General features: G+C 38.6%; 2 protein-coding genes across 4 annotated transcripts in view; one reads left to right on the forward strand and one right to left on the reverse strand.

Moving 5' to 3' along the window:
- Window positions 1-13,945, reverse strand: part of tyrobp (transmembrane immune signaling adaptor TYROBP) — a 14,760-nt gene extending 815 nt beyond the window's left edge. Inside the window, exons 1-7 of one of the 3 annotated variants that reach the window (XM_061915976.1) lie at window positions 13,761-13,918; window positions 13,664-13,678; window positions 13,465-13,599; window positions 13,344-13,396; window positions 13,190-13,249; window positions 3,202-3,292; window positions 2,087-2,863 (exon numbers count right to left, since the gene is read on the reverse strand). In XM_061915976.1, the coding sequence (XP_061771960.1) occupies window positions 13,196-13,249; window positions 13,344-13,396; window positions 13,465-13,599; window positions 13,664-13,678; window positions 13,761-13,797 (294 nt within the window). In that variant the 5' untranslated portion in view covers window positions 13,798-13,918 and the 3' untranslated portion in view covers window positions 2,087-2,863; window positions 3,202-3,292; window positions 13,190-13,195. Of the gene's footprint in view, window positions 978-2,086; window positions 2,864-3,201; window positions 3,293-13,189; window positions 13,250-13,343; window positions 13,397-13,464; window positions 13,600-13,663; window positions 13,679-13,760 lie in introns of those variants that run through there. The other 2 variants (XM_061915975.1, XM_061915974.1) reach the window with 2 other exon arrangements.
- LOC133562096 (uncharacterized) lies at window positions 2,649-10,052 on the forward strand. The gene is made up of 10 exons (XM_061915973.1): window positions 2,649-2,890; window positions 3,007-3,059; window positions 3,149-3,181; window positions 3,260-3,307; window positions 5,458-5,502; window positions 5,640-5,690; window positions 5,764-5,805; window positions 9,122-9,409; window positions 9,484-9,522; window positions 9,587-10,052. The coding sequence occupies exons 1-10, from the start codon at window positions 2,883-2,885 to the stop codon at window positions 9,622-9,624; spliced, it is 645 nt and encodes a 214-aa protein (XP_061771957.1). The 5' UTR covers window positions 2,649-2,882; the 3' UTR covers window positions 9,625-10,052.
- Window positions 13,946-21,246: the final 7,301 nt, after the last annotated feature.

The raw sequence follows: 21,246 nt of genomic DNA on the forward strand, positions 1-21,246 counted from the left end.
CGTTCGTTGTGTCCTGAGCAAGACACTTCACCCTTGCTCCTAATGGGTGCTGGTTAGCGCCTTGCATGGCAGCTCCCTCCATCAGTGTGTGAATGTGTGTGTGAATGGGTAAATGTGGAAGTAGTGTCAAAGCCCTTTGAGTACCTTGAAGGTAGAAAAGCACTATACAAGTACAACCCATTTATCATTTATTTATTTAAATACATTTCTTATTGTCATATATTTTTCTGTATTGTTAAAATGTTGGTGGAAGACTTTTGTGTGCATGCATGGATTTTATTGTACCACATAGATTTTAGTTCAGGGAAAATACTAAATAATGATAACATTGCCAAAGCATGGGGATATGTTCCCACTTAATTAAATTATAAAAATATTTCAGAACATTTTCCACAAATTCAGTAAACATTGGTAGGATATGTACATTTGAATTATTCTGAGATGAATATTATGTTTTGTTTGCCACAAGTGGTAGTTAGTTTCCTTGATATTTGAATTGTATAACAAAATATACTGTAGCAACACGCCAGTCTTAAGAACAGCTCCTTTGAAAGATCCATACATACAGTAGTTGCCTGAGCTGGGCCAATGCACATATTCAGTCAGGGCTATTTAACTGACAGCCCGGGGGCCAAAACTACTCGAGGTCAGTTCAAAACTTGGGAAACACACATTTTGGCAGCAAATTCCTAAAATGAGTAGAGTGCTCATGTTGTATAGAGCAATTTGAACCACTGTAAACTGGCAGATCCTTGTAGTGACATTGCCACTGTGGTCCAAACTTGTGATTTACAAAAATGAGACTTTCCTCAAGGCAACTCTTTAAGTCTTTCTGTGATTTTGGTAACGCATTCATTCAATTTATTTAGTTATACAAGTTGTAATCCTCAAGGTTTAAGTTTGTGTTTATTTGGAACATGCGTACCCTGCCTTCCGCTCGAATGCAGCTGAGATAGGCTCCAGCACCCCCCGCGAACCTGGAAGGGACAAGCAGTTGAAAATGGATGGATGGATGGATGCATACAACATGATACATCACAATTTCCATATTCTCTTTTCAACATGTTTGAAAAGGAGTCGGAAGAAGCGGAGCTTATTTAATCATACCCCTTTTCCTTTACATAGCGGTTGCTACTAAAACCTTTGTTCACTACCTGTTCTCAATTTATTCACAATATGCTCCATAAGAAATAACAATAAAAATAAATAAATAATAATTAGTGAAGTAAATTATATTTCATATGGTGAGATAAGTAAGATTATCTAGAAAATGAAATGATGGATGAGATACATTCAGCATGTTTATCATGGTTCTTCTTCTTTGTACTTTCAAAACACTTTAAGTTAGGAAGAGTTTCTTGAAGTGGATCATATTAGTACATTGTTTGATTTCTTTGCTTAATCCATTCCATAATTTACTTCCACATACTGATATACTGAAGGTCTTTAGTGTTGTACATGTGTACAAATGTTTTAAATAACATTTTTCTCTAAGGTTGTATTTCTCCTCTTTTGTTGAGAATAATTGTTTTATATTCTTGGGTAGCAGATTGTAGTTTGCTTTGTGTACAATTTCAGCTGTTTGCAAATTCATTATGTCGTGGAATTTCAGTATTTTTGATTCAATGAATAAAGGGTTTCAATGTTGTCGATATCCAACATTATGTATTATTCTAACTGATCTTTTTTGTAACACCGGAAATGAATGAAGTGTACTTTTGTAGGTATTTCCCCATATTTCTGCACAGTAACTCAGATTTGGTTCCATTTCCGGTTGTCTCTTTTTCGACATTTGAGCTATTCAACTAGTGTCCTTAATTCATTCATTTCATTTTTTCCAAGTTTTTTTGCATCAGATTCTTAAAATGTGCTGTCATAGATGTATTCTCTCACTCGCTTTTTTTTTTTCAAAAGGTCCGTAAACACAGCAGAGTACTTCTGTAACTGTGACAAAATCAAATGTAAGAGTAATTGTGAAGGGACAATCCTCCCCTACACCCCAGTCCTTAGCTTTTTGGAAATGTGGCCCCCCAAATCAATTTAGTTGAATATCCATCTTTTAAACAGTTCAATATGAGATCTGGGGTTAAAAAATACTTTAGTTGAAGTTTATTTTGAGAGAGTTACGACAAGAAGATGCCACTGATTCAGTGGAATGGCCCTGACACAATGACGTGAAGGAATCTGCAACAAGAAAGACCATGCTCATTGCATCTTTTGAAAGGATGCTTCAGTTTAAAAACATAAAGAGCCTGGGGCACTTCCTTCAGATAATAATTGACCTGCCTGTAACTGAGACCAGGCAGGTAATGTTGAAACGAGTTCACGTTGAAGTATCAATGGATCTTTGTCAGCTCGCTCGGTCAAGCAATGCACCGTCGAACAAAAAAAAGGATGAAGCCATTGAGTCCATGTCTGTCATTAAAGGATAAAGGCCCACTGATGAGCAGGTGCTACTCATAAAACGAGTGGTGGGTGATACATACAAAATGGTATCAATCTGGTAACAATGGATTTGTTCAAGTTCCTTGAATGATTGTGCCTTTGATTTATTGATCATGATATTAGTCATAATAAAACAAATGACAACAATTTTAAGATACCATCAAACACATTTGAGAACTATTGAACAATATCACCAAAATAATACAATAATTTCCCTTTGATAACTTTCAATTGTTAGAGCACAAAAGCCAAAAATATTGGCTGTCATTCAAACAAATATAGAAGGAACTGAAAAATATACATATCGACGTATCACACTGGTATCGATCTGATATCATTGGTATGGATGTTTGGATCGATTTGGTCACCTTCCCAAATAAAAGCCTCAGCTGCAGTGCTGCTGCATCACTAGACATCCCTGGATACCAAAGACAACAATGAGGCTGTAAGTATTCTTGTGTGGTTTTATCACAATCGTTTGTATATTTCAACATGCAATTCAACATCACCATGATCCGATCTGTGCAATTCTAACAAAAAGCTGAAACTTATATTTTTCAGATTCACATGTTGGCTTATGCTACTTCCACTTGTGACAGCGGCCTCGATAAGAGGTGAGACATTATGAGTGCAAAAGAAAAATACATGTAACTTACTAACTTTCTTCGGGATGACTTGTTTTTTTACATCATTTCTTTTCTAGCTCCGAGAGAAAATGTTTTAAGCTTTCTCAACGGTAAGAATATGATTCATTACCTTTAATGGTTGGAAGGAGACATTGTCTGACATCATCACTTGCTTGCTGTTGTTGTAGATGCACTTGGAGCAGCCACTGAAAAGGCCATATCTGAAAACATGACAGGTATTTGAAATAAATAAAGTAGGTGTTAAGGTTTTTTCAGGATTCAAAAATGTTACAAGAGTACATTTATTTATATATCTTGGTTTTTATTTTCTTAATTTTTAAATACGTTTTTTTTCCCTTGTAATTTAGTGTATGACACAATTGTGTTTTTCACTTACAATACAATAGGAATTGAATTCTCTTTTTTTTGGTTTTATATCGAAAATGTGCATTATTACTTATAAAATTACAAAAAAATTGTATTCAATAATATAATATGTATTTATTACAATTTCATGGCAGCACGGTGGGACCTGGTTTGGGTTTGTGCTGCACAGCAATGAGGTCTAGGGTTCGATTCTCAGTTTCGGCGTCTTTCTGTGTGGAGTTTGCATTATGTCCCCGGGACTGCGTGGGTTCCCTGCGGGTACTCCGGCTCCCTCCCACCTCCAAAGACATGCACCTGGAAATAGGTTGATTGGCAACACTAAATGGTACCCAGTGTGTGAATGTGAATGTGAATGTTGTCTGACTATTTGTGTTAGTCCTGCCATGAGGTGGCGACTTGTCCAGGGTCTACCCTTCCTCGGGATAGGCTCCATGCCCCCTATCCCCACTACCCCGAGAGGGACAAGCGGGAGAAAATGAATGGATGGGTGTTATACAAATATGTATTTTTTATTTGCAATACATTAACAGCTTAATTCTCATAATTTTTTCAGGTTTATATTATATTTTGTGGATTTTTGGAACATTGCAATAATAGTGACCTTTTGAAATGACCAGAACTGTATCATATTTATTGAATATATTATTTATTTATTGTAATTTAAAGTGTTATATAACTGTATTTTTGTATTTATTTACAATACATTGGCAACTTAGTTTTCATTCTTTTTTCATTTTGTTTTTTTTAGGTGTATTTTTGGAAACACTGCATTAATAGTTACCTATAAAAGGACCAGAAGTGTATCTTTTTAATATAATATTTACTTATCATAGTTTTATGTGTTATACCAGTGGTTCTCAAATGGGGGTACTTGAAGGTATGCCAAGGGGTACGTGAGATTTTTTTTTTAAATATTCCAAAAATAGCAACAATTCAAAAATACTTTATAAATATATTTATTGAATACTACTTCAACAAAATATGAATGTAAGTTCATAAACTGTGAAAAAAAATACAACAATATTCAGTGTTGAAAGCTAGATTTTTTGTGGACATGTTCCATAAATATTGATGTTAAAGATTTCTTGTTTTGTGAAGAAATGTTTAGAATTAAGTTCATGAATCCAGATGGATCTCTGTTACAATCCCCAAAGAGGGCACTTTACGTTGATGGTTACTTCTATGTGTAGAAATATTTATGTATAATTTGAATCACTTGTTTATTGTTCAACAAGTTTTTAGTTATTTTTATATATTTTTTTCCAAATAGTTCAAGAAAGACCACTACAAATGAGCAATATTTTGCACTGTTATACAATTTAATAAAGCAGAAACTGATGATATAGTGCTGTATTTTACTTCTTTATGTCTTTTTCTCAACCAAAAATGATTTGCTCTGATTAGGGGGTACTTGAGTTAAAAAAATGTTCTCAGGGAGTACATCACTGAAAAAAGGACGAGAAAAACTGTTATACAAATGCATTTGTATTTACATGTAGCCACTTAATTCTTATCTTTACCCATTGTTTTTTGTTTTGTGTGTGTATTCTAAAAAATAATGCATCGCTGTTGAGCTCCCTTAACCTGACTAGGATTTGATTAGTTTTATCAAATATTTTATGTTTACTATATTAATATAATGTTCATATTTATTTGTTATTTATTCACACTTCATTCAGCTTAATTCCAAGTAAACAGTAGTATTAAGGAATTCAGATATGATCTATTAATTTTATTGATCTAATATTTATTCAAAACATTCTAAGCTAATACATTATTCATAGGTTCTCAATAACATTTAACTAATGCTTTAAAAAATATATATATTCTTTTAGAGAGTTTTGCTTTATACAACAGTTTGAATAGGCCTTCACATTTATAGCAATGAGCAGGTGTTTTTAAACATTTGACTGTATTTATTGTTATCTAATGTATGGTATGTATATACATTACAATAATTACAATAATACTCATAATTGTCATTACTTTTTTAATGCAGCACCCAAAAAACCTCCAATCAAACCAGAGGAAGAGGATTCTCAAGGTATATTTCCTACTGTTTCTAAACAATACAATTACAAGAGAAGCTATTATCTTTAGGTATAATAATCAGGTATAATAATACATACAGGTAGTTGTGCATTATTTATGTCTGCTGTCATCACTTCAATTAATTCCCAGATGTTTCCGATGATCAATCTAATGAACGTGGCAACCAACATGCGTTTGCAGGTAACATTTTATGGCAACTTTTGTACATCATTCCTCATTGCCCTCAAATAAAATAAACACATTCATATTTCAGAACCTGGACTATCTGATGCAAACCTTGCAGATGTTAGCAGAGGTAAGTGCTGCTATTTTAATGGAAACTTTGAACAGAAATGCAAAATCAGCATGAATTAATGAGAATAAATGCAGTGGATCAACATTGCTGGTTCGTCCTTTACAAGAACTACAAAACCAGCATGGGGCATATTCTAACAACAATATTTTACAGTGTATTCAAACACACTCACAATACCAGTCCAATAGGCTTTGACGTGGGTAATGACTTGAGTCATAACATATTAAAGTTGAATGTACACAAACAACCATAAGATCTGTAAACATTTTTAATTCTGCTTATAGATAATATTTCATAAATTAATAATAATTTCCATAAAATAAGTTTGCATGATTATCTGTTTCTTACTAAATGAGATACCATTTTTCTTATATATATTTTGTACATACACTTTGTATATTATATGTATTGTATATGTATGTATGACCCCGAATGTCAAAATGTACTGCATGTAAGAGGGCCCAGAATATCATATTAAAAAATTTCAAAATAATAACAAATGAGATTTAAGCTGGGACTTAAATGCTTCTACTGAAGAAAGAGAAAAAAATACCAACCTAAACACACTAGTATCGCTCATAAACTAATACTACCCTTGGTTTCTAAACCGCCTATTTATGGCTCGATACACCCTCTTATGTGGCTTGTCTGACTATGACAATGCTGATACCTCTCTCTAACTCTTATTAAGGGGCGGCGTGGCGCTGTGGGAGAGTGGCCGTGCGCAACCCGAGGGTCCCTGCTTCAATCCCCACCTAGTACCAACCTCGTCACGTCCGTTGTGTCCTTGAGCAAGACACTTCACCCTTGCTCCTGATGGGCACTGGTTAGCGCCTTGCATGGCAGCTCCCTCCATCAGTGTGTGAATGTGTGTGTGAATGGGTAAATGTGGAAAGAGTATCAAAGCGCTTTGAGTACCTTGAAGGTAGAAAAGTATAACCCATTTATCATTTATCATTAATTTCCTGTTAATGACTGCTCAATTTCTTCCATGTACAGTACACTTCCCTAGTGTACACTTCTTAATCTTTACTAAGCACTTCTTGGTGTCGTACCATGCTGGCTTAACAGTTAGCTTTGCTATTACTACACATGCTCCTGGCTTGCCTTTGGTGTGTCATATGTTTAGCCTCGCCTCAAGGAGAACTGCACTTTTTGGGGATTTTTACCTATCATTAACAATCCTGATGTGGGACTAGAAGACAAAAGTTTTTTGCTTTTTTTTCATTCTAAAAAAATCGGCTCATCCTCTGTGACTAGCAATACAGCTAATGGCAGCAATCAATTCTACCTGTAAATCACTTTAAAAATGCATTCAAAAACCGTCAACGATACCTCGTTTAAAGTTTCGTAACCTGTATAATAACCAAGCTGTAGTGACATTGTTATTGTAAGAGCGAACATAGATGAACACTTTTTCTAGCATAGTAACACATCGGCGTGCTTGGATATTAGCCATATAAGCCAAATACGGAAAGAGATAAGGTCGGTTCTATGACAAAACACAAAATGCGTTTGAGTTTTTAATGCACAACACAATGCGATACGACACCAAATTCACTGTCTGAAAAACAGAAACAATCGTATTTAGTATCCGTAAGGTGTTAGTCCACGTTTCACATCTGGCCAGACAGCGTATCATGATCAATATAAAGTGTGACTCACTGATAGACAGTTGTGTATTTGGTCCTACTGGCCGGGGAGTTTTTTCCGGTTTATTTGGGTAAGCCAATCCCTTTTATGTTGAAGTAGCAAATTCCACATTTCGCAGTTTTATATCTCATTCACCTCACTTTCTCAGCTTCCGTCTGCTCTAACGTCTCACCCTTTCTTTGTGCTCGCTTCTATAACTGGTAGTTCATCCTCCACATCAGGGGTAGGCAACGCGAAATGTTGAAAGAGCCATATTGGACCAAAAATACAAAGAAAAAAAATCTGGAGCCACACAAAAGTAAAAGTCATATATAAGTGTTATAATGAAGGCAACACATGATGTAAGTGTCTACATTAGCTATATTAGCCTACTATCAAAGGCCGACGCAAAACTTTGTTGACAGAAATGTTGTATCTTAATATTTATTCTACACATTTGTGCAACATTGGACATTAGGAAAATTGCGGCTTCTCACAGGATGAGTTAACTTTTGGAAATTACTGGCTCATAATGGCCAAAGGTATAGATGTGTGTGTCTAAGTTTAAGGAAACTGCAGGCTGTCTTCTTCTAGTGGAATTATTACAATCTTTGCGAGCTGGGTAATGTTTGCTGTAGTCTGGAACAACATGGCACACAAACAACTATGAGAAATATATAAAAAATGAGATAATGTGCCATGAAACATGCAAATATAAGTTAAATACACAGAGGACATAAGTAAAGGAAATTAAATGAGCTCAAATATACCTAAAAATAAGGCATGATGATGTACATACAGCTAGCTTAAATAGCTTGTAGCATCGATTAGTTTGCAGTCATGGATTGACCAAATATGCCTGATAAGCACTCCAGCAAATCAATAAAAACAACAAAGCTCACCTTTGTGCATTCACGCACAGCATAACACATTTGGTGGACAAAATGAGACAAATAAGTCGCATAAAACATGTCTTTCTGTGGCAGCATCAGAGAAATTTGTACATGTAAACAAACTATGATGAGTTCAAGGATCGCTGAAATTAGTAGGACAAAACGGTGCTTGCCAAATACTCTCATCAGTGAAGCATGTATAACATGAACAGTGGGGTTTCTAACAATTACCGTAGTTTTGTGTCATGTTTGTTCTCCTACAGGAACTATATTAAAACAAAAAATATATTATTTTCTTCATCTTTTTCCATTTTCACACATCTCTGAAAGAGGTCCAGGGGGCCACTAGGGCGGCGCTAAAGAGCCGCATACAGCCACGGGTTGCTGACCCCTGCTCCATATATTCAACTTCATAACGATAAGGTTGTGAATCCTCATTTGCCTAAAAATAATCATCTTTGTTTTCTGTTACTGAGCCTGCGATGATTAGAACACACTCGCATTTGTTTCCGGAAGTAGGAACACCGTTTTTGCCAGCTAGAGGGGATCTGTGTTTGTAATTGGCCTTAATTGGCAATGACAATCACATGAAATCTTGAACAGGTTTGTGCTGTAAACAAAATTTTCGTTGTACTTGTTGCAATGATAATGAAGACCTACCTACCTACCAACCTACCTACCATACTTTTTTTTTTCGTAAATCGGCCGATCACATCCCTAGATTGAACCTACATGTTCCACTGTACTCTATGTGTGACAGTCAGTGCAACACTTTCTCTGTGCTTTCAAAGACGACAGCTTCGAAGTTCCTCAGACAAAAGAAGTTGTTCAACCGCTAACCGGCAGGCAAGTGGAAGCAGCCATTGTGGATGTGACCAGCATGGCATCTCCCGATCCTCAAAGCAACGAGCATGTTGATCTGGACAGTGAGGAAGACGGTGTAAGAGTCGCAGCTGTCCAAGGTCCAGAGAAAGCCTCCCCTGCAGGGCTCAGCTTGTTGGGCCAAAGTGGAGAATTACACAGTTTGGAGGAAAGCAACGTGAGACCTGCTGCGGTGGTCAGACAAATGGACTACGATGGTGAGCTCAGTTAAAAAAACATACATTAAATATGTATAGGAAAATTAAGTTTGGGCATTATATATTTCCCACAGAAACAAGAGAATTTGTGAGTTCTGAGACACATCCAATTGGTAAGTCTTAATAGTCGCACTTGGTTTTTTTTAATTAAACATAACCATTTTTCTTGTGTTTTAGCCAAGTATCCTGTCAAGTCCAGCCAAAAAAACCTTTAATGGGAACAATCCTAGAAGTATTTTTTTTTAGCAAACTTCTTTGTATTTTGTTGTTGTTTTTTACCGTATAATTTTGTTTGCATTTATGTAGTTTGTCCTGCAGCCATGAGGAATACAACGTAGACTAGAAATGTTTCTTTTCTTCCTGGAAATTACTCACAGATGTTGACTCACAGAAAGCAGACAGCTTGATTCTAAGTATACTCTTCCTAAAATAAGACACAACATTTAAAATAGTCTTAAAATGTGTGTCCTGTCAGCAGATACTGGTGATTTTTTTTAAATTGTCAAACATTAAAAGTACCAAGTGATAAAAAGATCATGAGCAATCCTTGCATTGGTGTGTGTGAGTCACTGGAAGAAAAGTTTTGACTTGTTTGGATAACCATTTTTAAGTTAAGTTAAAGTACCAATGATTGTTACACACACACTGGGTGTGGTGAAATTTGACCCATCCACTTGATCACCACCTGGGAAGTGAGCGGAGCAGAGGGCAGCAGCAGTGCCGCGCCCGGGAATCATTTATGGTGATTTCACCCCCAATTCCAACCCTTGATGCTGAGTGCCAAGCAGGGAGGCAATGGGTGTTTGAACTCCCAACCTACCGATGTCAGGGCGGACACTCTAACCACTAGGCCACTGAGATATTTTTCTGCAGTTAAGCTTCACATTTTGTTTGTAAAACTTTTAAAAGTATCTCGAAATATGCAACGCAGTTCTTTGAAGAACTCAGAAGATACAGTAATCATTAGTATTAGCTTATCCAACTTTTTCAACAATACATTGTTTTCTAATCAATTATACATTATGCTTTCTGGGATTTTTTTTTAGCAAATGGTCCTTGGTCCTCACGTAGCACTGTAAAAAATTTAATTGTAAATTCTAAGCAAATTATTAGGTAGTATTTGCATTACTTTTACAATAATTTACTGTGAAATATTTTTACAACTATTTTCTGTAACTGCAGAGCTGCGATTTTATGACTAACTACAAAAAAGTTACGAGTAAATGCTCTAACTTCGTATATGTACTTGTATAGATAATCACTCTCTCGGTTTATCAGCATACCACCACTTACTGTACAGTTGTGTGCTATGTAGTCTACGGAACCCCTTAAGAGACGAATCAGTTTGGCTGTTGTGATATTACAGAGGACTATGCTACTGTATTTTACTGTGAAATAATTATTTGCTGCAAAATATAGGGATATTTTCTTTGTTGAAGATTGCAATATTTTACCTTGGGAAAAAGAAACTGTTAAATGCTGTGAAATCATGGTAAATTTTTGCAGCGTGGGCATCCTTGTCTTAAGGTATTACAATTTTAAAACTATACTGCTTTTATCAAGAACTATGTACATGTAAGACAGAAATACAAAAATGTCAACTTTTGAGCATAGGCATGTCTATTTTTTTCTACCCTTTTGTGTATGTTTACAATAATATTCAAACATGGATATTTTCTGCAAAAATAAAAATCTAACCTTAAATTTGTGATCCATTCAATATTTATTCTCCCCCACCACTTAAAAAAAAATAAAAATTATACACCGAATAATTAAAACACATAATTTTAAAACACTGAATTTTTAAACACGCAATTTACCAACAGTTTTTTTTCCTATTGAAATTGTCATCATAATTTGATATAAATAAATTCAGTTCACAATATTCAAACGTGAACATTTTGGTTACATTAATTCCATCCATCCATCCATTTCTACCGCTTGCCCCTTTTGGGGTCGCGGGGGGTGTTGGAATCTATCTCAGCTGCATTCGTGCGGAAGGCAGGGCACACCCAGGACAAGTCGCCACCTCATCGCAGGGCCAACACAGATAGACAGACCAAATTCACACTCACATTCACACACTTGGGACCATTTAGTGTTGCCAATCAACCTATCCCCAGGTGCATGCTTTTGGCGGTGGAAGGAAGCCGCAGTACCCGGAGGGAACCCACGCAGTCACTGGGAGAACATGCAAACTCCACACAGGAAAATCCCAAACCCGGGATTGAACCCAGGACTATTTAGGACCTTCGTATTGTGAGGCATATGCACTAACCCCTCTGCCACCGTGCTGCCCTTACATTCAATGTAAAAAAAAAAAAAAAAAAGCTTTCGTAATAAAGACATAAATTAACCTCCGTATGTTATTTCATGTGTAGAGGGTGCTCATAATATTGAAAACTTTCTTTAGACAGTCACAAACATTTTTTACTGCTCGAGTTACAATTAAAAATTCCTACTTCATGATGTATTTAGCATTGGTCATGTCCGTAACCAATTAACAGTAATAAACAAGGGATTACTGTATTGATGTTGATACTATTGTTGCTGTTAATTGTTTTTCATTATTTGATATATTTTATTATTATATTGACTAAGTATTGCAATTGTAGGTCTTCTTTTTGGCTTTGTCATTTTATTTATTCAAAGTAGTGTAAAGCTGGGATTGGGTTAAACGTGTTCTATTTTCTGTTATTAGATTGAATATATACTCAGTTGTATACAAATACAATTCCAAGATGTTGTTTCAACTTTACCTAAAAGAGTAAAATATGTGAACATTTAAATTTCTATCCCAAGTATTGCTAAAATTAGATTGGGTTAGTCTTGTTCTATTTTCTGTTATGAGATTGAATATATCAGGGGTAAGGAACCTATGGCCCGCGAGCCAGATGTGGCTCTTCTGATGACTGCATCTGGCTCTCGGATAAATCTGAGCTGACATTGCTTAACACAATAAGTAATGAATAATTCCACTTGTAATCACAGTGTTAAAAATAACGTTCAAAACATAGACATTCTCATGCATTTTTAATCCATCCATCCGTTTCCTACCGCACCTGTTCAAGAAGTTGCGTTAAAGGTAAGAAGTTATTTATTTATTATTGGTTAGTGTGGGGCTTGCCCTCCTGGGGGTTCTTCAGACCACCAAGCACCGACATGAGAGCCTGTTTTAGGGTTATAATATTGTTTTATTTTTCAACTAGTCTCTCAGTTGCTTTCCAGCAATTGTCTTTCTCTTTCGTTCTTGCTCGCGCTCCGGCTCCAGCCCCAGCCCCAACCCCGTCTCTCCTCCTAGCTGCTGCTTATAACAGAGCGACAGATGATTAGATAACAAGGCCCAGGTGGGTCATCTACACACCTGTCGCTGATTTCAAGGCCGATTCTGGCAACATTCTGCTTCGCTGCAGGCCCGCAGGCCACACCCCCTCCACATTTAGCTTCAGAATAACAATGTTATTACAAAGAATAAGAGACATATTATACTCTAGAAATGTTGGTCTTACTTAAAAATGCACGCGTTTAGTTGTGTTCAGTGTTAAAATAATATTATATGGCTCTTAAGTAAATACATTTCAAAATATTTGGCTTCTTGGCTCTTTCAATCATAAAGGTTCCCGACCCCTGGAATATATATTCTGTTATATACAAATACTGTAGCAGGTGGGTTTTTTTTCTAATTTTACTTACAAGATTAAATTAAGGCAATGAAGATGAAGTCATGAACAACAATCTTTAACTTATTTCAATGCACAAGTGACAACAGTTTTAGGATACAAAGTTTCACTTAATGTTTTGAAGTTCACTGTACACATCTGATTGGAATCCATGTAACTCCTACAAAAAAAACACATTAATTTGCTAACAATTTCTATTTTCATAAAATTAACAAGTGTCGTTCTTATGAACCAAGAAAGAAACTCATCTTGACCTGGTAGGGAGATTCTGTGGACTCTGCTGTTTTTTCATTGACGGATGATCCGACTGGAAAGATTTCATGTTAGTAGCAAAACAAAAATTGTCACGGTGTCGGTCATAAATCTAATACTCACCGTTCGGTTCTGCTTTCCTCTTGTGGAGGGTCACAAAGCAGAAGACAGAAATAGCGATGAGAACGGTCAAGATGATATCGCAGGCAATAATTCCTACGACAGACTGCATGCTGATGAGATAACAGGAGACACACTCTGTTGAAGACACAAAGAAACATTGAACTATGGCTCCACCTCCAACAGGAGTACAAATAATTACCTTGTCCCGTAGAGCCTGCAAGACAAGGTTGGTATTAATGACGACTCCAGGCACACTGGATATCATTCAAAACGTAAAGTTTTCACACTTGACTCACCAAATAGAGAACCCTCAACACAAATTGTGTCCTTCATGCTGGTTCAGGGCACAGTAGTGATGTCCCATCGGAGAGCGGAGACAAGCCTAAAGAGGAAGTCATGTTTCCATGGTAACTTGATGGAGAAGGAGGAGGAGGAAGGGGTCACTGTTTGCACTTCCCTCATTTGATAAAATGCCAAACAATGGAGAAGAAGTCACTACTCTAATATTAGAAGTATTTTATGAAGTGAGAGACATCATGTTTTTTATTTAGGACAACCATTATACACTATCATATCACGCTGCATTTACAAGCTGCAGTAGTCTAGAAGCAGCTCCGTCTGCTGTTGTAAAGGGACAAGCTACACTAGCTTACAAACCCATATGAGTTGGGAAATTGTGTTTAATGTAAATATAAACGGAATACAATGATTTGCAAATCCTTTTCAACCCATATTTAGTTCAATATGCTACAAAGACAACATAATTGATGTTCAAACTGATAAACATTTTTTTTTGCAAATAATCATTAACTTTAGAATTTGATGCCAGCAACACGTGACAAAGAAGTTGGGAAAGGTGGCAATAAATACTGATAAAGTTGAGGAATGCTCATCAAACACTTATTTGTAACATCCCACAGGTATGCAGGCTAATTGGGAACAGGTGGGTGCCATGATTGGGTATAAAAACAGATTCCCAAAAAATGCTAAGTCTTTCACAAGAAAGGAAGGGGCGAGGTACACCCCTTTGTCCACAACTGTGTGAGTAAATAGTCAAACAGTTTAAGAACTATGTTTCTAAAAGTGCAATTGCAAGAAATTTAGGAATTTCAACGTCTATGGTCCATAATATCATCAAAAGGTTCAGAGAACCTGGAGAAATCACTCCACGTAAGCGGCATGGCCAGAAACCAACATTGAATGACCGTGACATTCGATCCCTCAGATGGCACTGTTTCAAAAACCGACATCATTCTATAAAGGATATCACCACATTGGATCAGGAACACTTCAGAAAACCACTGTCACTAAATACAGTTTGTTGCTACATCTGTAAGTGCAAGTTAAAGCTCTACTATGCAAAGTGAAAGCCATTTATCAATAACATCCAGGAACGCCGCTGACTTCTCTGTGCCCGACAACATCAAAGATGGACTGATGCAAAGTGGAAAAGTGTTCTGTGATCTGACGAGTCCACATTACAAATTGTTTTTGGAAATATTCGACATCGTGTCATCCGGAACAAAGGGGAAGCGAACCATCCAGACTGTTATCGACGCACGTATGTGAAAGCACCATTACTGCTGAAAAGGACATACAGGTTTTGGAACAACATATGCTGCCATCTACCGCCGTCTTTTTCATGGATGACCCTGCTTATTTCAGCAAGACAATGCCAAGCCACATTCAGCACGTGTTACAACAGCGTGGCTTCGTAAAAAAGAGTGCGGCTACTTTCCTGGCCCGCCTGCAGTCCAGACCTGTCTCCCATTGAAAATGTGTGGCGCATTATGAAGCGTAATATACGACAGCGGAGACTCCGAACTGTTGAAAGACTGAAGCTCTACATAAAACAAGAATGGGAAAGAATTCCACTTTCAAAGTTTCAGCAATTAGTTCCGTCAGTTCCCAAACGTTTATTGAGTGTTGTTAAAAGAAAAGGTGATGTAACACAGTGGTGAACATGCCCTTTCCCAACTACTTTGGTACGTGTTCCAGCCATGAAATTCTAAGGTAATTATAATTTGCAAAAAAAAAAATAAAGTTTATGAGTTGGAACATCAAATATCTTGTCTTTGTAGTACATTCAATTGAATATGGGTTGAAAAGGATTTGCAAGCCATTGTATCCCGTTTATATTTACATCCGTGCGTCAGTTTAGGTGGGCGGGGTTGGGGTGGCGGGGTTTAGTGTTAGCGGGGGGTGTATATTGTAGCCAGAAAGAGTTAGGGATGCAAGAGATTCTGGGTATTTGTTCTGTTCTGTTTATTTTGTGTTACAGTAAGGATGTTCTCCCGAAATGTGTTTGTCATTCTTGTTTGGTGTGGGTTCACAGTGTGGCGCATATTAGTAAGAGTGTTAAAGTTATCTATATCACAACATTCAGTGTAACCTGTATGGCTGTTGACCAACTATGCCTTGCAGTCTCGTACGTGTGATGATAGAAGCAGCAAAATGCATGCGACCGGCCGGTACGCAGATAGCTTGGTGTAAAAGCTGGCGCGATGATATGTTGTAGAGGACGTTTAAAGTATAGCCATCACGGCACACCCTCAATATTGTAGTCCGGGTGAAAATCGGAGAATGTTAGCCCCGGGTGATTTTCGGGAGAGGCACCAAAATCCGGAAACCTCCCGAAATAATCGGGGGGGGATTGTGCATCTGAGCCACATCTGAGCCACATCAGAGTGGCCAAAGAGCCACATGCGGCTCTTGAGCCGCGGGTTGCCGACCCCTGACTTAGAGCTACCAAAGCTCAGTTCAAAGGTCAAATTACAACAGGATCCAAAACAAACTTCTCGGCATTTCTGTTCAACATTCACACACTGGGGCCGATTTAGTGTTGCTAATCAGCCAATCAGTCCCTCCAAGAATCACAACTTTGTCCAACGTCCACGCCCATTTTGGCCAGTCAGCCTCATTTTCACCTATCAAATTTGTCTCTGAGCGACTCAAACGTGTACATCAACTGTCCAATCCAAACATCTGTTTATGTCTTGTGTAGCTGACGCAAGAACAGCAACATTTAGAGTACAACAACATATTAACTATTAATTGCTCAAACAGCACAATTGTCATCCTGCCACATACACTATATTGCCAAAGGTATTTGGCCACCTGCCTTGACTCACATATGAACTTGAAGTGCCATCCCATTCCTAACCCATAGGGTTCAAAATGACGTCGGTCCACCTTTTGTAGCTATTACAGCTTCAGCCCTTCTGGGAAGGCTGTCCACAAGGTTGCAGAGTGTGTTTATAGGAATTTTCGACCATTCTTCCAAAAGTGCATCGGTAAGGTCACACACTGAGAGTTGGTCGAGAAGGCAGTCTCTGTTCTAAGTCATCCCAAAGATGTTCTATTGGGTTCAGGTCAGGACTCTTTGCAGGCCTGTCAAGTTCATCCACACCAGACTCTGTCATCCATGTATTTATGGACCTTGCTTTGTGCACTGGTGCACAGTCATTTTGGAAGAGGAAGGGGCCCGCTCCAAACTGTTCTCACTAGGTTGGGAGCATGGAATTGTCCAAAATATTTTGGTATCCTGGAGCATTTAAAGTTTCTTTCACTGGAACTAAGGGACTAAGCCCAACTCCGCTTCAGCATCCGTTGACCCCTCTCTGTCAGTTTACGTGGCCTACCACTTGGTGGCTGAGTTACTGTTGTTCCCAAACTCCTCCATTTTCTTATAGTAAAGCTAACAGTTGACTTTGGAATATTTAGGAGCGAGGACATTTCACAACTGGAATTTTTGCACAGGTGGCATCCCATGACAGTTCCACGCTGGAAATCACTGAGCTCCTGAGAGCGGCCCATTCTTTCACAAATGTTTGTAGAACAGTCTCCATGCCTAAGAGCTTGATTTTCCACACCTGTATCCGGGCCAAGTGATTTAAACACCTGTTTCTGATCATTTGGATGGGTGGCCAAATACTTTTGGCAATATAGTGTAGCTCAGACCTACTTCCTGTTATTATCTCCACGCCAAGCCTTTTAGGTAATGTAAGAGTGAACATTTAGCAACACACCGTTAGCAAGTATTTACATATTTATTTAACCATCATCTAACTAGGGCAGGGGTCTCAAACATGCGGCCCGCGGGCCAATTGCTGCCCGCGAGATGTTATTTTGCGGCCCCCACCTTAATATGAAAGTTTAATGTTAGTTTTATATGAATGGCGCTTGACAGCGATGGGTTATTTGGGTCCAAAATGGCTCTTCCAACGTTCTGGGTTACCTACCCCTGCGTTAGTGGAAAAGCGGCAAATGAGTGAAAGCGACAGAGACGTTGCCATGGAGAAAAGGGTTTTCTTACGTGTCTGGCTGCAGTCACACCTCAACACCTGTCCGTCAGTAATAACAGTCCCCAAGAACCTGGACCAATTCATACCGTTTTTTTTTTTTTTTATTGTTTAATTTGTATTGCCTTACACGATGAACACTACATATATTTCTATATGATGCCGGATAACACTCTGGGAGCCGTCACTTTTTTGCGCTCGCTATCCCGGTAGCAAAGGGATAATCCGCCGGATTATCCGCCGACCGCCGTGTTGCTGTAGGGAGGAAAGGCAGAACGACACACATTGCGGAATTAACATTATTCTCTGTGCGTCGGCTAAATACAAATATATTTACTTATTTGCACAGAGAAAGTTGCACAAGGGATACAATTTGAAACGTCATTATACAATTTGACATGCTGAAGAGTATGCAAACATTTTTTTAAGAAATATTTTCTTGCGGCCCAGCCTCACCCAGACTCTGCATCCTGTGGCCCCCAGGTAAAGTGAGTTTGAGACCCCTGATCTAGGGTAAGTCAATGAAGAACATATTTTCGTTTGTATTGGTGACCTAGCAGGGAGGCGACATTTTCCTTACAGATATGTTAAAATGTGAAGATAATCTCTCATCATTTGTGGTCTAGCAACAAAAATGAGTGCTATAACACGATCTCAAATGTACACAAATGTTTCTGATCAGAATCAGAATCAGAATCAGAAATACTTTATTAATCCCCGAGGGGAAATTAACATTTTCAGCACAATCCCATTCATTACAGGGAGACAGAAAGGGATCGCTGACGGGTCTGCCAACTTCCGGCGCCCCTACAAAAAAGGTGAAATACTGGTACACAATGGGGGAGAAACAAGCACACATACCTCTTACATGTGTGTAAGAGGGAAACATCAAAAATCAAAGAGCACAAAAGACATTAAAGATATTTTGAAGAGCAGAGCTGATGCAACCAGACCACTTCTACATACAGCTATGAATTAAAAGTAAAATAAACATATACACTATGGTGGCCTCTGCGGTGTTCCACGCCATTGTCTGCTGGGGTGGAGGGAACATGGCCCAAAACAGGAGCGGACCCGACAAAGCAACCAAGAGTGCCGACTCCACTCTCGGTCGCCCACTAACTCGGCCAGTGTCTAGTCCACAAGGATGAGCGAGGATGCGTCCAAGGAGACCGAGTTTTCCGATACCTGCTCATTCAGCCAAGACGCTGTGAAGACTGTCCGTTCTGGCGCTAAGCGCCAGCTACGCAGCACTGTCTCTTCATCTGCATCTCCTCCAGTCTCTCCAAACTGACTCTGGTGTGGCAGAGACCCAGCAGCTGGTCTCTATGGCCAAAAGGCTCCCCGGAGGCAGATACAAAAGTCTAAAAAAAACGCACAAAGGGTGCACAAAAGTCCCAAAGGGTCCCGAACCAAAAGGCTAAAATATATCTAGACATATATATGTATAATAACACATGAAAACAAGAGGGAAACACAAAAGGATGACACAAGAGCACAGAGCTCCTGCCAACAGCAGCCATTACAGCGGCGCCCTCCTGTAAAAAAAATAAAAAATAAAAGATGTGTTGGAACAAAAATTAATGTTTAAGATGGACAAAGACTTTTAAAGCGTAACTTGTGGAATACAGAGCAGACAGCGGACACGAAGAAAGCATTTGGTGGTGTTTCTTTCTATAATTTTATGGACCAAACTACATATGCACACATAATCCTGCCCCCACCGCTCACCCATTAGCCACCGTTACACCCCATGTGGTATGAAGGACAACGGAGCAGCACCTGAGTGGCTGGCTCCCCTCCTGTTGCAGGTTTTGTGGTTTAGGTGGGCTTATTAGGTTTTTTTTCTCGGTCCCAGTCTCTGACACCTTCTCCCACAGGAGCCTAGTATGAGATCAACTTTTTTTTAACACTCTTACTTCCCCAGCGCCTACCTTTTTCCCATCTTTTACGGGCACTGTTAAGTGGCGACCCTTCACTGTTCCCTGTTCTGTCTACCTGTTGTCATGATCTGTGGTCTGGATTATGTTTTTGTTATATTTTGTTAGTTTTTGGACTCTTTTACTTCCTGTTTGAGCTCCCTTGTTTTGTTTGGTTACCATGCCGATTTATGATTTTCACCTGCCTCTGGTGTTAGGACCGCGCACCTGTTTCTAATCAAGACCCTTATTAAAGCCTGTCTTTGCCAGTCAGTCGGCCTGGTGTCATTGCTTGTTTCCATGAGTTACCACGGTTCATGTTGCTCCATTCATGCCACATCCTCATAAGTCGTGTTTATTTCTTGCCACAGTTTCTTATTTGTTCCAAGCCATAGTTTATTTTGTTTGTTTCATGCGACAGTTTTGTGTTTGTTCCACACCAGAGTTTATGTTTGTTTACCTCATGCCCTGCCCAGATTTTTGGTTGGATTAATAAATATGTTCCTACCTTCACGCCTGGTCCGGAATAGTCTGTTTGCATCCCGGGAGAACAAACCCTGCAGCAAGCTGCGAAAACCCCCCCATTATGACCCCTGTACAATTTTTGTTTGTCTAATCTTGAACGGGTTTGTGGTGGAATTGAAATGTCACTGTACTTATGCCATGACAATAAAGAGCACATTGCACCATACCATACCATTACGATCATTAATTACAATGAATTAAAACAGTCATTTTACAGTGAGATCCGAGTATGTGCATTTACTGCCATCTCGTGTTTACTTACAAGTCTGTGCGTGTGTTTATAAAACGAGTAAAAAAAACATGGTATTTGTTTCACGATTTGTGTTGAAATCCGGGACTTCTTGAGGTTACGGAACACTTAAATCATTGATGACACATTTATAAAATCACAAGTTGCTTAAATGGTTTTGAAAAAATAAAAATAAAATAATAATTGCTGTCAGGAGCTCAGGCATTTAATCCCGCAACCATCCCAAAAAAGCCCAAGAAATCCTGCAGGGACTGATAAATGTACACAAAGGCTATTCAGCTCGCCAAATTTGGCACCAATAAAAGCTATGTGCACAATATGTATTATTTATTGTCCATGTTTTGTTTTTCATTGTGTTTTACTTGGGCAGCATGGTGTAAAAGGAGTTCGTAGTTGTGCCTCACAACAGGAAGGTTTTGGGTTCGATCCCCAGGCTCAGGGTCTTTCGGTGTGGAGTTTGCATATTCTCCCCGTGATTGCGTGAGTTCCCTCCGGTTACCCCGGCTTCTTCCCACCTCCAAAGACGGCTGATTGGAAACACTAAATGGTCCCTAGTGAATGAATGTGAGTTTGAAAATTGTCTGTCCATCTGTGTTGGCCCTGTGATGAGGTGGCAACTGGTCCAGAGTGTACCCTGCCTTTCGCACAAATGCAGCTGGGATAGGCTCCAGCACCTCTGCGACACCCAGAGCGACAAGTGGTAGTGTTTTACTTTTGTAGCTGTATGTGGAAATGTGATCACTGAAGTGGCAGCTGAATGCATCAGCTCTTTTAATGTATTTTGTGT

The sequence above is a fragment of the Nerophis ophidion genome, linkage group LG11 (genome assembly GCF_033978795.1).
Source record: "Nerophis ophidion isolate RoL-2023_Sa linkage group LG11, RoL_Noph_v1.0, whole genome shotgun sequence".
Classification (NCBI taxonomy): Eukaryota; Metazoa; Chordata; class Actinopteri; order Syngnathiformes; family Syngnathidae; genus Nerophis; species Nerophis ophidion.

Bases quoted from the DNA above. Each gene is read 5' to 3' on its own strand.
- LOC133562096 (XM_061915973.1), top strand. The intron at 5,806-9,121 runs GTAAGTGCTGCT...GTGCTTTCAAAG, and splicing joins CCTTGCAGATGTTAGCAGAG to ACGACAGCTTCGAAGTTCCT. The intron at 9,523-9,586 runs GTAAGTCTTAAT...CTTGTGTTTTAG, and splicing joins TTCTGAGACACATCCAATTG to CCAAGTATCCTGTCAAGTCC.